General features: G+C 46.6%; 1 protein-coding gene across 1 annotated transcript in view; it reads right to left on the minus strand.

Annotated features, from left to right (window-relative positions):
• Positions 1-1,315: 1,315 nt before the first annotated feature.
• CCDC64 (coiled-coil domain containing 64) overlaps positions 1,316-13,906 on the minus strand; it is a 43,158-nt gene continuing 30,567 nt past the window's right edge. The window contains exons 5-11 of the mRNA XM_010004871.1: positions 13,541-13,687; positions 12,276-12,455; positions 11,764-11,982; positions 11,481-11,624; positions 8,042-8,172; positions 5,847-5,967; positions 1,316-1,516 (exon numbers count right to left, since the gene is read on the minus strand). Of these exons, the coding sequence (XP_010003173.1) occupies positions 1,316-1,516; positions 5,847-5,967; positions 8,042-8,172; positions 11,481-11,624; positions 11,764-11,982; positions 12,276-12,455; positions 13,541-13,687 (1,143 nt within the window). The remainder of the gene's footprint in view (positions 1,517-5,846; positions 5,968-8,041; positions 8,173-11,480; positions 11,625-11,763; positions 11,983-12,275; positions 12,456-13,540; positions 13,688-13,906) is intronic.

Raw genomic sequence — 13,906 nt, forward strand, 5'->3', positions numbered from 1 at the left:
GGGAAGGTCCCTATTAGCATTGCAGGATTTCCAGCACTGCTCTGTGCACACACCCAGTATGCTAAGTTCCTTCTCACTGATCAGGTCATGCTTACAGCAAAGCAGGCTCTGATCATCTTCAGTCAAGAGTACATTTGGCTACCTGCTCACCAAGGGGCTGAGTAGTAAATGATCCCCAGTAAATGGAACAAATACTCACCATAGCTAATGGTACTGTGTGAGGCAGACTAAGCTGCAGCCTTTCAGAGCTTTGTAGACAACTTAATTCCCTTTGGTAGATTCCTGCATGCTTTCTGAGGATCAAGTCTGCCAACCTAGCCTCAAAGAGCTACTGACGTCATTATGGGTAGGCTTTCGGTGAATTATTAGTTAGGCTTTTTGGGATCTATTTGGTTAAATTGATAGGTTACTCTGGGAGGTGTATGTGGCTTTGCAGAAAGGCATGTGACTTGCTGAAGTGCCACAACTGCCCTTGGAGGGACAGTAGGTGCCCCAGGACTGACATCCACAACTTCTATCCAGTTTGTAATCTGTTGTAGATAGTCAGTTTCTTTTGGAGAAATCCCTAACATTCTGTGTAACTACAGATGCTGCAACTCTTCTGTAACAGGAGGGAGCTAGAGAAGACAGTAACGTCAGCAGTCTTAACAACTGCCTTATCTGTGAGGAGCCTGGATTCCCAAGGAGGGGTGAACAGCTACCTAGAACTGCAGGGGATATGGTACCCAGGCAGGATCTGCAGTAGGGACTCAGCTTCCACCACGAAGAAAGCTACACTTGTCAAAACATGGCAATGGTGGGGCCAGAGTAACTGCAGTCTCAGTGGGATGAATGAAGGATATCACAGCTGCCAGGACTGGAGGGTGGTAAGTGACTCCCCTCTCTTCTCTTGCAGTCAGCCCTCCTCTTCCCTCTGTGATGGCAGTTCCAGGTCCCCTGTGCTGCTTTGTCTTGGGGCTGCTTATTTCCTTCTCCAGCATGGGAATGCTTTTAAGACAATCAGATTTTTCTTCACAGCAGAAACTGGACTGTGTCAAAGCTCCTAAAATATACCCTGAAGTTTATCACTTCACTTAAAGAATAAGAAAAGTTTCTTTCTATTAATATCATATTGTCAATTTGCAAATCTCCCAATTCATGTAAACATTTGGTTCAGACCAGGTGCGGTGTAAATAGTGCAGAGTCTCAAGGGTTAACTCCTTTGCCCCCTTCTCTTATTCTTAGTGGATCAGAGTTGGGTCCATCAGCAAGCTGGGCAGCAGCTTCACACCACATCTTGAAGCAGGAATTGTTGGAGAGGTTTCTCTTTTTCAAATCAATTTTTCTTGAAAAAGGAAAAGAGACGGTTCCCTTCTGCCCCAACGGGCTCGTCCCCCTGCTGCTCCGGCCTGATCACGGGGGAGGGTCTGGCGTTCCGCTTCGTGCTGTAGCCACTGGAGAAGGAATAAGCAAGCTGGCTCCATTCCTTTGGGTGCTTGTCCATCAGCTGCTGGTCAATGACCCTGTGCATGTCATCCTGCAGCAGAGGGAGAAGAGAGGGTTGTTAGTAGCAGCTGGTGCTCAAAGGCAGCTCATGCAGGGATGCAGATGAAATGGGTGCGCAACGTGCTGTGATGAGATGGCGGAGGGATGATGAGTGGGGACAGGTCTAGCTCCCCACCTGGCAGCAGGCTCAGCCTTGCTTGCTGCTGTGAGGCTTTTTAGTGAGTGAGGAAGTAAATCATACAGTTCTGAGGGATAAATTGCTCAGGAGGTCTTGCAGAGGGGCACCATATCTGCCTGGGACTTGGTGACACCTCTAAACTATGTTTCTCTGCTGGCTGCAGGTTGCAGATGTCCCCTTTGGGGGGAGAAATAAATAAAAAAGAACAAATTGCAGCTGAAAGAAAATGTCAGAAAAAGTAAGGATGTCTGTCCTGAGCACGTCTATGTGCTTGCCATGTGGAGCAGGCAGGTAGGCATGACAGAGCTGCCTGCACAGCCAGTTAGTGGGACTTCCTCAGGGAAGGTGCTGTTGGGAGCCAAGGGGCTGAGGCCAGGCATGGGCCTACCAGAACCCACATGGGTTCTGTACCAGACTTACCAGAGAGAGATGTGGCTTGTCCCTCAGACCCACTCCTTCTCCTAGTGCTGGCAGAGTGGTAGGAGCTCTCTGACAACTTGGCATGAACAGCTGCACTTTGGTTTTTTAGATGTACCAGAAATGCTCTGGTTTAATCTGTTTTTTGCAGGACAGTGAAATTGCTCTACACAAAATAATTAGTCAGTTCTGTTGTTGCTAATGACATGCTAATGTGTTCCTTGAAAACCTGGCTATCCATTCTACAAATTTTAAACCTTCAGATCAGTTATTTCTGCTATAATTACATATTTAAACACTGCTTAGTGAAAATGTTTGTACGCAAATTAGCTCCGGAGGAGACATCAGCCATTCTCCAGTGGTTTGGTCCCTGCTTAGCACTGAGGGCACTATTTGGTGAGAACAAGAATATCCTAGATGGGCTGTAGTGGTGGAAGTGCTGTTCATTTAGCACTTCATGCAGGACAGCCCATCAGGGTAGCACTGAGATGGAAAGGATGGTGCTTTCACTGCCCAGTGCCCCAGCTGCTCTGTAGCTTGATGTGGAATAAAACCAGCCAACTTGGACTGGAAACTTAAACAATGGCTCAACTCTTGTTGCAGCATTTTCTGCAGAGAAAAGGATTAATAGCCATGGCCTGGACCCAAATTTAGTATAGGGACTTTCCCTGGGGGAGCAGGAGGGTGCAAGAACTACGTGGACTGAGGAAGCTTTGGGTCTTTTTGGAGCAGGGCTGGAAAGGGGAAAGGCAGAGGGGACAATTGAAGAGGTTAAGGTAAACAGCTGCATTAAGGTTAAACAGGTTTCCAGAGTTGAAGCTGTCACGTGAAAATTTACAGCACTTGGATATTGAAGGCACTTCTGCTAGCAAATGAGGTAGGGACTAAGGCTCCAGCGTGGAAGATCTGTGTCCTTGGTTAACCACAGAACAAGAGATGAGTATGATTTATATATATATATATATATAAAAATATATATATAAGTAGCTTTAATATATGCCTATAAAGTTCTTCTGCATCCGTGTTGGTCAGATCAGGCAGGAACTAACTAGTTCAGATCAGGAATAACCATACAAATTTCAGCCCATGGATTTAGCTTTGAGATAATGAAACATAGTCAAAATTATTCCTTTTACTGGAATTGCATTTTTTAGAATGCATACTAGTGAAAATTTTTGTCTACTGCCTCAAGACTATGATTTACCTCTTAGGTGAATAAATTATGAATAAATCATCTGTGTATTGAAGTTACAATGTTTTTATATAAAAATATATATATAAGAATAAAAACACAGTATGCACTATTGAGAGTGCACTGTATTCAGGTCCCTGTCTGTCCAATGTGTCACTCAGGGAGCACAGCTCTTGGCTGTGGAGATTTGGAGGAGATGTACACAGCAAGGCTGAGCTGTGGTCCCTGCCCCAGCACTGGGGCACAGGAGTGTCTGTGGACACATAGGGAGGGCAAATACTAGTGATACGAGACCTGTCTAATAAATCAGTCCCATAAAGCTGGATAACATGGTCCTGGCATGCTCTTGGTGCTCTGACCAGGAGTTTCTGCTCTTTGCAGAGGGGGTGAGGCTGAAGGAGGTGGGTCGTATCTTCCTTGTGAGCTGCAGCTGGGCTCCCTTGCATGAGGTGAGGGTTGAAGCTGCTCAGGGAGACCTCAGAGGATGATGGCTGTGGCCATGCAGGCTGCAGCTCTCTGCTGGCATTGCAGCATTGTCTAACCTAACGTTGCCACTGTCACTAGTGTACTGAAGCCACTGAGCTCTCATTTCAGAGCAGCAGCCCTCTTGGCTTCAGAGTTTGCCCCCAGTAATATCCCCCTGCCCTCAACTAGATAAGATTGGGGGTCAGATTTGGCATGGGGGCAAGGTGCACCTCCACATCCTGTGCTAGGCTCAGGAGTGAGGGATGTTGCTTGTGGAATATTTTATCAACTCTATGGTGAAGTTCTTACAGAAAACTGTAATCTAGTTGATGGTCTTTGGTAGACTCTGGACTAGAAGTATGTAAGCAAAATTTTACCAGATTAAAGCCTCCATTTATGCCTAGCTAAAATAGAGACTCTCATTCCATTTTATCAGAAGCATTCAGCTTTGCAAAATAGTCCCCAAAATACCTGTATCACCTGATTTGTTTTGTACCTTTGTGGTTGAACTTCTCTTCTGGGGCCATCACCTGCTTGGAAACTATTTGGCTACTGTGTAATAACATCTTAGGTCAGTGTGCTGGGAGACAGCCTTCTGGCCTGATCCTCATCTCAGAGAGCTGATGGGAGCAGGACTAGGATTGCTCCAATTGGATGACATAGTGTGAAGTGAGAAAGCAAATGCCTGTTGTTAAACCCCTAAGTTGGGGATATTCCAGCACTAAATACCAATTGTAATTTATACCAAACTGAAACAGAATATGCAGAGCACTGAATATCACTTACTAGATAATGAGGCTGAGAAGTAAAATCCCAGTCTGTATTTCAAGAAATTTTCCAGATAATATGTTGAATGCAGAGGATTAATGGGATGTGTGCCTCAGCCTGGCTTTCCCTGTGGTGACCTGTGGGGTAGAGCCTCACATGGGCTATAGGATTCTGTTCCTTGTGCCTGATGCTGGGGTGGGGTGTGTGTGATGGAGGGCCCCCCCGCCCAGCTCCTCTTGCCAGATGACAGAGACAGTTATGGGTGATGGTGGCAGCGAAAGGAGCAGGTGAGGGATGGCAGGTGCTTGGGGAGGATGCAGGGAGCTCACCTCAAAGGCAGGAGGGGTGTACGACTAAAGCTGTTGGTACAGGAACTGAGAAAGGCCACTAGATCAGAAACCAAAGGAGCCAGATAGTAAAAAGCCCTGAGGAAGCAAACTGTAAGCAGGAGAAAGAAAAGAAAAAGAAAAAAAAAAAAAGAAAAAGGAAATAAAGAAAAAAAAAAAAAGAGAAACGAAAACACAGTGGAGTTGAAACAGGAGCAAGGTTGTACGGGAGAGGTTTCTACTGGTCAGGCTGGTTGCTAGTAGAGTCAGGATCTTGCATCGTCTGCAACAAATTGCTATAATTGGCCCAGAATTTTTCTCTTGTATCATCTTATTTTCTATTAGAGTAGCCCTCTCTCAGTGCTAGTTTCTGGGAGGAGACAGCTTCGTCTGCCCTCAAGGGCTCTCTGCCTTCATGTGGGATTTCCCCACTGTCCCCAGTAGAGCATCTTCAGGGCAGCCACTGAACTGCTGTGGGTTTGGGTTTTTTTACCTTGGTGATTTTAGCTTCTCCATCTTGCTGGATCTTCTGAGTTGATGAAAACAGTGCAGCTATACCACAAAACAATCACCACAACCTCTCTGCTTCCCACCTTTCTGCTCCGTTATAGAAATACAAGTACATGCTGTGCCCACACGTCCCCCAGGCTGTGCCTGCCCAGGGACATCTCTCACACAGACACCTTCCCTTCCCATGCTGCAACAGGTTACTCTACAAAGTGTATGTTACCCATGCATGCAGCCATGAGATACAATTTGTTTCCCCATTTTAAATAGGTATTCCTTTATAATTAATTAGCAGCTGAAAGGCTGTGAGTAGGGAGGGGTGTGTTTCACCCCCTGACCACTGCAGCATCACTGACTGCTGCAGAGCCAAAAGCAAAGGCTTTTATCTATGGATGCTTGGACTTGAGAGCACAGCAAAACCACAAGGAGGGGGGCAAAGTCACCCAAAGGGGCCTCCAGGGCCATATGCCACCCAGACCCTGCCCTGTGGTGATGGGGGGCTGCTCACCTGCCAGGCCTCCAGCTGCTGTGAGAGGTTCACCTTCTGCTGGATGGCATCCAGCAGCTGGCTGTTGAGGGACATCATGTCGATCTTGCACTTGGCCAGCTCCACCTCCACTGCATTCTTCCTGGGGGGACAGTGAGAAATTGGGGTATGTGACTTTTTTCCTTTTTTTAATGGAAGTGTAAAACACATCCTTGAGAAGTCTCTCCCTGGCAAGTCCCCAGATCCTAAGCTGTTCATCTCCATTGTATTCTGGACAATCTACTAATTTGAAGAATGGGACAGAACTGGAGACTTCTTTACTAAAAATCCAGCAGATTTCTGGTAAGCAGACATGAAGAATAGAAAAAGACATGCAGATACATTGCTGTGCAAGATAATACTGTGTGCCTGGATAATGTGCAGGAGCTGCCATTAGAAATGGAGATCTAAAACAAGGTAGAATCTAAATATAAATATATTTTCCTTTTCTTCTGTTTACTAATGTATTGGAAATGAAATGGTACATTCTAAAACCCAATTGATTTGTCTGTGATCACTTGATCAATTAGTTGCAATATAAAGCAAACAAAAAAACCCCCTCTCAAAGACTACAACTCTGAGTTTCTATAGATGAGACTTGGACAAAAGGAAGAAAGTTATCACAGCATATGCATTTTAAGAATGACAAACTGTTAAAATTGTCTGAATGACATACTGTGCTTTAAGGAAAGCTTCCAATTTCAGTGGAGTTGTGCCAGCCTATGGGAACACCCTGCTGTGTTTCTTGGCATTTGGTGGCCAGTGGGCTTGTGACACCATGCCCAAGGTTGCCCAATAGGCCCTGAATGCTCAGTGGCTGAGATGCTCCAGCTGATAGTGGAAAGGTGGTGTCCTCTAGCAAGGAGCAATTTCCTAAGGTGTCCAAGCTGGGAAATGCTGCTCACCGTGCTGAGAGCACACAGGTGAGCACAAACCTTCAGTATTCAATTAACTGCTGTGTGATAGGAAACCACAGCATGACTTGCTGGGAACCATCTTCCCTTGCAAACATTTTCAGGAGAAATAATTGCATCTTATTAACTGTAGCTAATTCATTGCCTCCTAATAGCTCCCTTGTGCTCCCCTGTAGAAGAGCAATTTGGGAATCTGTGTTTATATTCCAGGTAACGGTTGCTTAACACTTCCCATTATAGGATCCTATTTTCCTATTGCTTCCCATGTTGCCAGACTTCAGCTTCAAGCTAAAAATTTTCCATGCCAGATGTCTGCCTCAGGCTGTGATTTTATTTCTGTTCAGAGTTAGGACTTTTTTTTTGGGGAGGTGGGGGAAGGGGTGACTTAACCCTTGAGGTGTGAGGTGGGAAGCACATCACCAGCCTCTGAGGCAGCTAAGTGCCCTGGAGCAGCCCTCTCAGTCTGTGGTGGGACACTTTCATTTCTAGCAACAAGACGCTTTTGTCTTCTTTCTGCTCATTAATCACCCGCCACTCACCCGTGCACCCTTGTCATGTCCCCTTTTCTCTGGGTTCCTGCTGCTGTGCAGCACAGTTAGCCAGAAATATTAGTACTTTGTCCCAACAGGGTCATTAACCACCGTGGAGAAGCTGTACCCTTCCACTCTTGGCTGTGAGTTGGAGCACCTTAAATAGCTTTTTTTGTTGTGAGGCTCGCCATCTTGCTGGGGGACTGATTGTGGCGGCAGCACGTTGCCATAGCCACAGCAGAACCAGCTACCCACACGAACTGGAAATGTCAGAACCACCTCTCTGCACCTGGCAGTGCAGCTGGGATGCTCCTGGTTTTTGCCAACAGATGTAGGTGTTACAGAGAACAGCAATGGGAATTTGGTGGGCTGGCTACCCAGGAGACTAGCATAGATGACTGAGCAGCATAGATGATTGGGTCATGTAAAAAAAACCCAAGGAATTCTGTGTGCTGACTCAGCCCAGCACTAGAAATGGCAAAAACATGGTTCACAATATCCTCCTAAATGCCCCAAATCCTGCCACAGTGCAGCTCTGGAAGTCAGCATCTCCTCCCAAGCTCCTGGCAGCAATGCAAGCAATGCCAGCAAAACTGATACTCCCTCCATCACTTTGTAACAGCTAGTGAAATTTGTGGAGGGTGGGAAGAAAAACCCCACCCTGGAGGCATCTCCTGCTAAAGTGCCCCATAACCACTCACCCAGCCTGGCTTTGGCTGTTCACAACACTTACTTGGCAATGGCCTCATCTCTGTCCCTGATGGCTTGCAGGAGCTGTTCACTTGTCTCCTTGTCTTCAGCAGCACCTCGCAGCCGGTCCCGCTCCTCCTTCAGCGTTGTCATCTCCACGCTCAGCAGCGTGACCTGTGGGCAGAAGGAAGGTGTGAAACCCAAAGCTGCTCAGACACATTCATCATGAGTGGGGGGAGAAAAAAACCACATGGGCCAACTTGGAGGCTCCCCCTGCTTGTAGGAGAAACTGCATCTGCTGGGAGGGGGCTGTTGGTGCTGGTGCAACCCACCATGAAATGTGCCAGCTGAACTTTGGGATGCTAACAGTGCTGGTCTGAGCAGGATGAGTCACCAGCATGGCCTCAGTAGTAACATGGAGCAATGGCACTGAAAGCTGTGCAGGGCAAGACCTGCCTGTGACTTTGCTTTTGCAATGGCTTTAAACCCACGATGGGATCAGCACTGAAATTCCCCCTCTCAAAATGTTTTTCCTGGTGCATGTATCCTCTGAGTCTGTTTGTTGTATTTTCATCTATCCAGGGTTACATTATTGCAAACATAACTTTGGAGCAAATAACATTTTTTTTAAATAATTTTTTTTGAGGGTGTTATGTCTCTTGAAGTGCTGTTGTATTTTCATCTTTCCAGGGTTACATTATTGCAAACATAACTTAGGAGTAAATAACATTTTTTTAAAATAATTTTTTTTTGAGGGTGTTATGTCTCTTGAAGTGTATGAAGCTGAAGACAAAGGATGTGAAAATTCCCTTTCATGCCATGGAAGGTGTTACTGGCACATCTTACAATTTTAATTAGACTTTAAAATATGTGCAGAGTCTTAAATAGTCTGAGAAATTATGTGATGTTTTGGTCCTGTGCAGAGAGTTAATAAGGTGTGAAATCATGCAAGGATTGCATTAGCACAGCTTTGCAATATTTCATACATGTTTAATTTCTTTGTCTGGGACATACACACATGCTCTGTTATGCTGCTCCACCACCTGGAAACCCTGCCAGTGTTTGACCCACCTCCTTTCTCTAAATGCAGCTCAGTAGTACCTGAGTCCTCAAAGAAGTCCTTAAATAGAGGGCAGACAGTCAAAAAGGGCTCATCACATCAGTGGCATGTGAGGCTTTGCCATGGCTGGTTTGACGGGGGGGAGGGGGCCAGTGTGCCCCTGCTGTGTGCTGGGGCTGCCAGGAAAGGGGCAGCTCTGCCCTAGCTGTGTCTTCCCACAGCCTAGCCTGGGATGCACCTCAGAGCCCTGATGTGATGGAGGGCACTAGTGGGAGCTCTGTGAAAGCTGCTGAGCACTTCTGCTAAAATTCAGGGGACAGTAGGTCAAGAGCCCCAAAAAAACCTTTGTTGGGGGTTAGGTTTGGGGTTTTCAACTGTTTTTGTCTGTGTTTCAGGTAAGAATGAGATGCCACAGAAGGAGGAAGGAGACCAGGCAGAAGGTGTGAAACCACTTCCCAGTGTAGACAGAGGCAAGGCTGTCTCAACCAGCTCCCCAGGAGCGATGAATGTGTGTGGTGCTATGAGGTCCCAAAAGCTGTTTAGGAGGAATTCTCCTTTTGTTGTATCAATACCAGAGGCAGCAGAGAGGGATGCAGAGATGGACCAGATTTCCACATGCATTGATTTTTTTTAACACTCAGCTGAAGACAAGGTCATCTCTTCTATGGGAGCTGAAAATAATTATTAACCTTGAACAAGTGTGAGGCTGGATTATGGGCAAAAGCTGTGGGAAATGTACTTGCTGTTTGAGGCTGGAGTGCTTCTTCAAGAGCAATGTCTGCTGCATTTATAGTTATGCCCCATCCTTCTCCATATAACACAAAGGTGTGAGAGGAAAGTAGGAGAACTGTAGTCTTCCTTTTGCTCCCTGCATTTTCAGAGCTTTAGTAGTGATAGGGCTCCAGACTCGCAGTCCAGGGTGAGTCCTCTTGTTTCTTCCTGGCTGGAGAGTTTAGGGAGACCAGCCACAGGAAAGAACAACGTGCTGCTCCCTCCTGGTGTCCTGTCAAGGCCCTGTGTGTAAGGAGTTGCTGCATCCAGACAAGCAGGTGGGCATACAGATGGTCACTCACAATCTGAATAAGCCTCTAGCAGTTGCTCCAAGTTGCAGTGATCCAACTCTTGTCTCCTCCATCTCAGGTGTCTTTAAGGGCAAGGGGGACCTCTGGGTGGTGCACAGGACTGTGGAACAGCATTAGGAGCATCTGGGCTCATGTCTAACTGGGAGCTGAAGTCTTGACCCTCAAAGTTGTCTCTTGTGGTGGCTGCACTGCTGAAAAGAGCAGTCCTTGGGGAAGGACGGGTGCCAGGGCTGCTCCCTTGCTGCAGTCTGTCTCTCATCAGCTGCTTTGTCAGCAAGACTACTTCCCATCCTTGTACACATGCAGCCACCGCTGCCAGGGGAATTTACTGATGCTCTCACTCTTTTTTCTTTGGCCAATGGTAGGAGCTCCCATAGCCCTACACAAGGCTGCCAGACCCCAGGTTTTGCTGACTTTCTGAAGAGAAAGGTGTTTTCTCCAAAGGGATACGGTGAAAGGGCAATACAGCACTGCTGGCAAGACCAGCCAAGGGCATTAATTCCATTCCCTGCTCCAATGCAGTGGGTGCAGCACAAACAGCTGCAGTATAGACCGCTTCTGCTGCAGCCTCCAGATCCCTTCCAGCACTTGGAGATTTGTCCCATAGAGATGGGGATTGCAGAGCACCTCCTTGAGGGCATGTCTCTGTTTGTTGCTTTTGGCATAGGACCTGAGACACAGATGATGCAACATTCAGTGCAGATACAGGGTGATCCTGTGCTTTGGGTGCAGTGTTGCTTTTGGGGTAGGATCATTTGCTGCTGTTGAGTTTGTCTTAGCCAGTCCCTGTTGGCCCTGGGATGCTGCCTGGTGCCAGGCTGCCCATGATGACAATTCTCTAGGTGTGCATTTATGAGGGTTTTATGATGCTCCTGTAGAAGGGGGAGAACCTTGTGCCATGCACAGTAGAGCAGCACTGTTTTGTCCTTCCAGCAGTTGCATATACCGTTTACAAGGGCTCAGTGCAAGCAAGATGGGTCAGACTGGATGCCTCTGTGTTTCCAGTACCCCATATCAAGCAGCCTTGTACTTTGGGGGTCTTCTGCTGAGAAGATTTTAAGTGATACAGGTTGGCTGAAAAGCAGATTGGGAGGAAGGTTTAAAGGAAATTTGGTTGCTTGAGATGTTGCCTGGGATGGGCCTCAGACAACTGGTCAAAAACTGATCCTAAATGCATAAAGGCTCTGTACTGGGTTTAACACAGTCTCCCTCATCCAACCATAACTGCTTTTGGCCTAGATCCTCCTTGGTTATTTATCCTGTTGATCTCTTCTATGGAAGTCTTGGAGGATGAACACTGGTGTTTACAAGACCACATGTAAAGTGTGGTAATTGCTAACCTGGCTGTGCAGTCGCTGCAGCTCCTCCAAACTCTGCCTCAGTTTCCCCCGTTCTCCCTCCATTAATTCCCTCAGGGCCCGCGAGTCCTCGCTTGTTCTCCTGATCTGTTCCTCCAAGGTGTCGTCGTCACTGCGTCGAGAGCTCTGAGAGCGGGAGAGAAACCTCTTGCTCAGATTTCACTTTAAAAAAGGCAATTGCATTGAGTGGAGACTGGTTTGGGATGGAGGGTATGAAACAAGGAGGAAGAAAGCGTGAATGTGTCTTCCTGTGCCACCAACTTACCGTGGAGTCTGCCCCATCCAGCACATTTTGTATCAGTCTTTTCAGCTCACTGAGAGCTGCCCGTAGGCTGCCAGCTGGGACATCTTTGGCTGATGAGGTTTCTGAAGACTCATCCATGGAGGAATCTGTAGAGACTGCTGAGTCTGCACTGTCGTTTCCTCTGAGGTGGGAGCAGAGATACCTCACTTGGCAATATGCTTCCCAGAGCTGCAGCCTCAGCTGGAATGAGAAAGCCTGACATTAGCCTGGGACATCAAGGCCATGGAGATCCTTCTTCCATGGTGAAGTGAGGCATGTGATTGCTAGGTCTCACAAATATTTGTCTAGCTTGCTATGTTGGTTTTGAAATGAATGCAGAGATTTACTTTCATATGGTTAAAAGGGTGTTGATTACCAGAGCTCGGACCACAACCCCAGTTTTCTGACTCCAAATCCCAATCAAATGAATTAAACTCCCTCTCCCTCTGATCACAGAGGTCCATGGGCTTTCCCAGGGGCTGGAGGGCAAGTACCTGTTCTCGTTCTTGTTCCAGCTCTTCTGCCTCCATGCTCTGCTCTATCTCAGATAGCAGGGATGTGCTTGTTGTGTTGACATTTTGCAGACTCCTCTCCTCACTGAGCTCTTCTACCTTCCCCTGCAGCTGCCGGTAGGACAGCCTCACCTCCTGGAGCTCCAGTTGGCTTTGGTGCAGCTTGAAAAGAAAGTAAAGGAATTTGTCAAGGAAGCAGGAAAAAAAAAATATATTAGTAGAGGTGATATGAACTGGATGAATCTCTGGATTTGTGAAGGAGCTGAGAGGGAGGAACTGATGTCACAAAAGAGGGTTTCCAGCCAAGAGGTAAGTACACTTGGCTGGTATTGCTATTTATTGGACCATAATAATCTCCAAATGTCATTACACATTGTTTAGGCTCCAGAATATCCTGAAAGATAAAAATAGCAGGTTAGTCAGCACTAAATTGAGGAACATTGTGAAGAAGCTGGGACTCAGGTAAAAAAAATTGCTGAAAGCAACACAGCAGGAAGTGAATACAGAAAGAAAAGTAATTCAGACATGTTTAAAAAAAATCTATACACATAGAAAAGTATAAATATAATAAGTAATAGTACAAATATTTAGTACTATATTCCTACAATAGTGATAAAATAAATATTAATAAAAAATAGTATTATAATAATATTAATAGTGAAAATTTTTTAAAGGAAAAAATATTCAGGGCTGTTCAGTTGGGTATCCAGGGGTTGTCAACCCACAGAAGAGAAATGGAAAAAGTCTTGGTCTCTACTAAGATGCCTGAAGCTACAGAGGTGCCAGCTTGTTCTCTGGGAAGGGATGTTTGCTGACACACAGCTGCAAACACCTTGAGGCTTTTTTGGGAAACCATCTGAGCAGTGAGAGGCATAAGGCCAGTTACTGCCCTCTGGCACAGTGGGTTCTAATGAAGTGCCTTCTGAAGCCAATTCTACTATGAAAAAAAATAGTAGAATAAACTGTAACCAGAGTTCTCTGCTTCCTTTTACATTTCTCATATTTCCCCAGCATCCTGTCCTACTCAGATCTCTCTCCCAAGCTGCAGTTTGTTATCAAGATGCCTCATGGTGGCTCCTGTTATCTGTTCCTACAGGGAATACCCAGGACCTTCCTTCCTCCCATGCTTACATGAGCTATTTTATTCTTCTAGTTGTTTTGTCTCCCAGTTCTCTTCCTGGTCAATTTTCCCCAAAACCGTGTCTTTTACTGCATTTCCCCTCTCTTTCCCACCACTGCCTCCTCACCTGTAGGTCCTTGTCATGGCTTTGTCTCTCCAGGATGAGGACTCGGTCCTGCAGCTCCTCCACGGTGCCCTGCAGCAGGTCGTTCTCCTCCATCATGGCGCTGAGCCGATGCTCCAGCTCCCGCTTTCTGTCTGTCAGCATTTTGATCTGCAGAGGAAAGAGAAGCTGTGTTGGACCTCACACTTCCCAGGGAGCAGAGAGGAGGGAAATCACAATCCCAAGAGAGAAATGAAACAGCAAAAAGCAACCGTATGTACATATAGATTCTGTACCTCTACAGAGAAACTGTATCTCTGTGAGTAGTTGAAAGCTTAGGAAGGTTCTGGGGCAGCTCCAAAGGGGCTGGGTGTGCAGGGGCAGGGGGGG

This window comes from Chaetura pelagica, unplaced genomic scaffold (genome assembly GCF_000747805.2).
Source record: "Chaetura pelagica isolate M959 unplaced genomic scaffold, ChaPel_1.0 scaffold249, whole genome shotgun sequence".
Lineage (NCBI taxonomy): Eukaryota > Metazoa > Chordata > Aves > Apodiformes > Apodidae > Chaetura > Chaetura pelagica.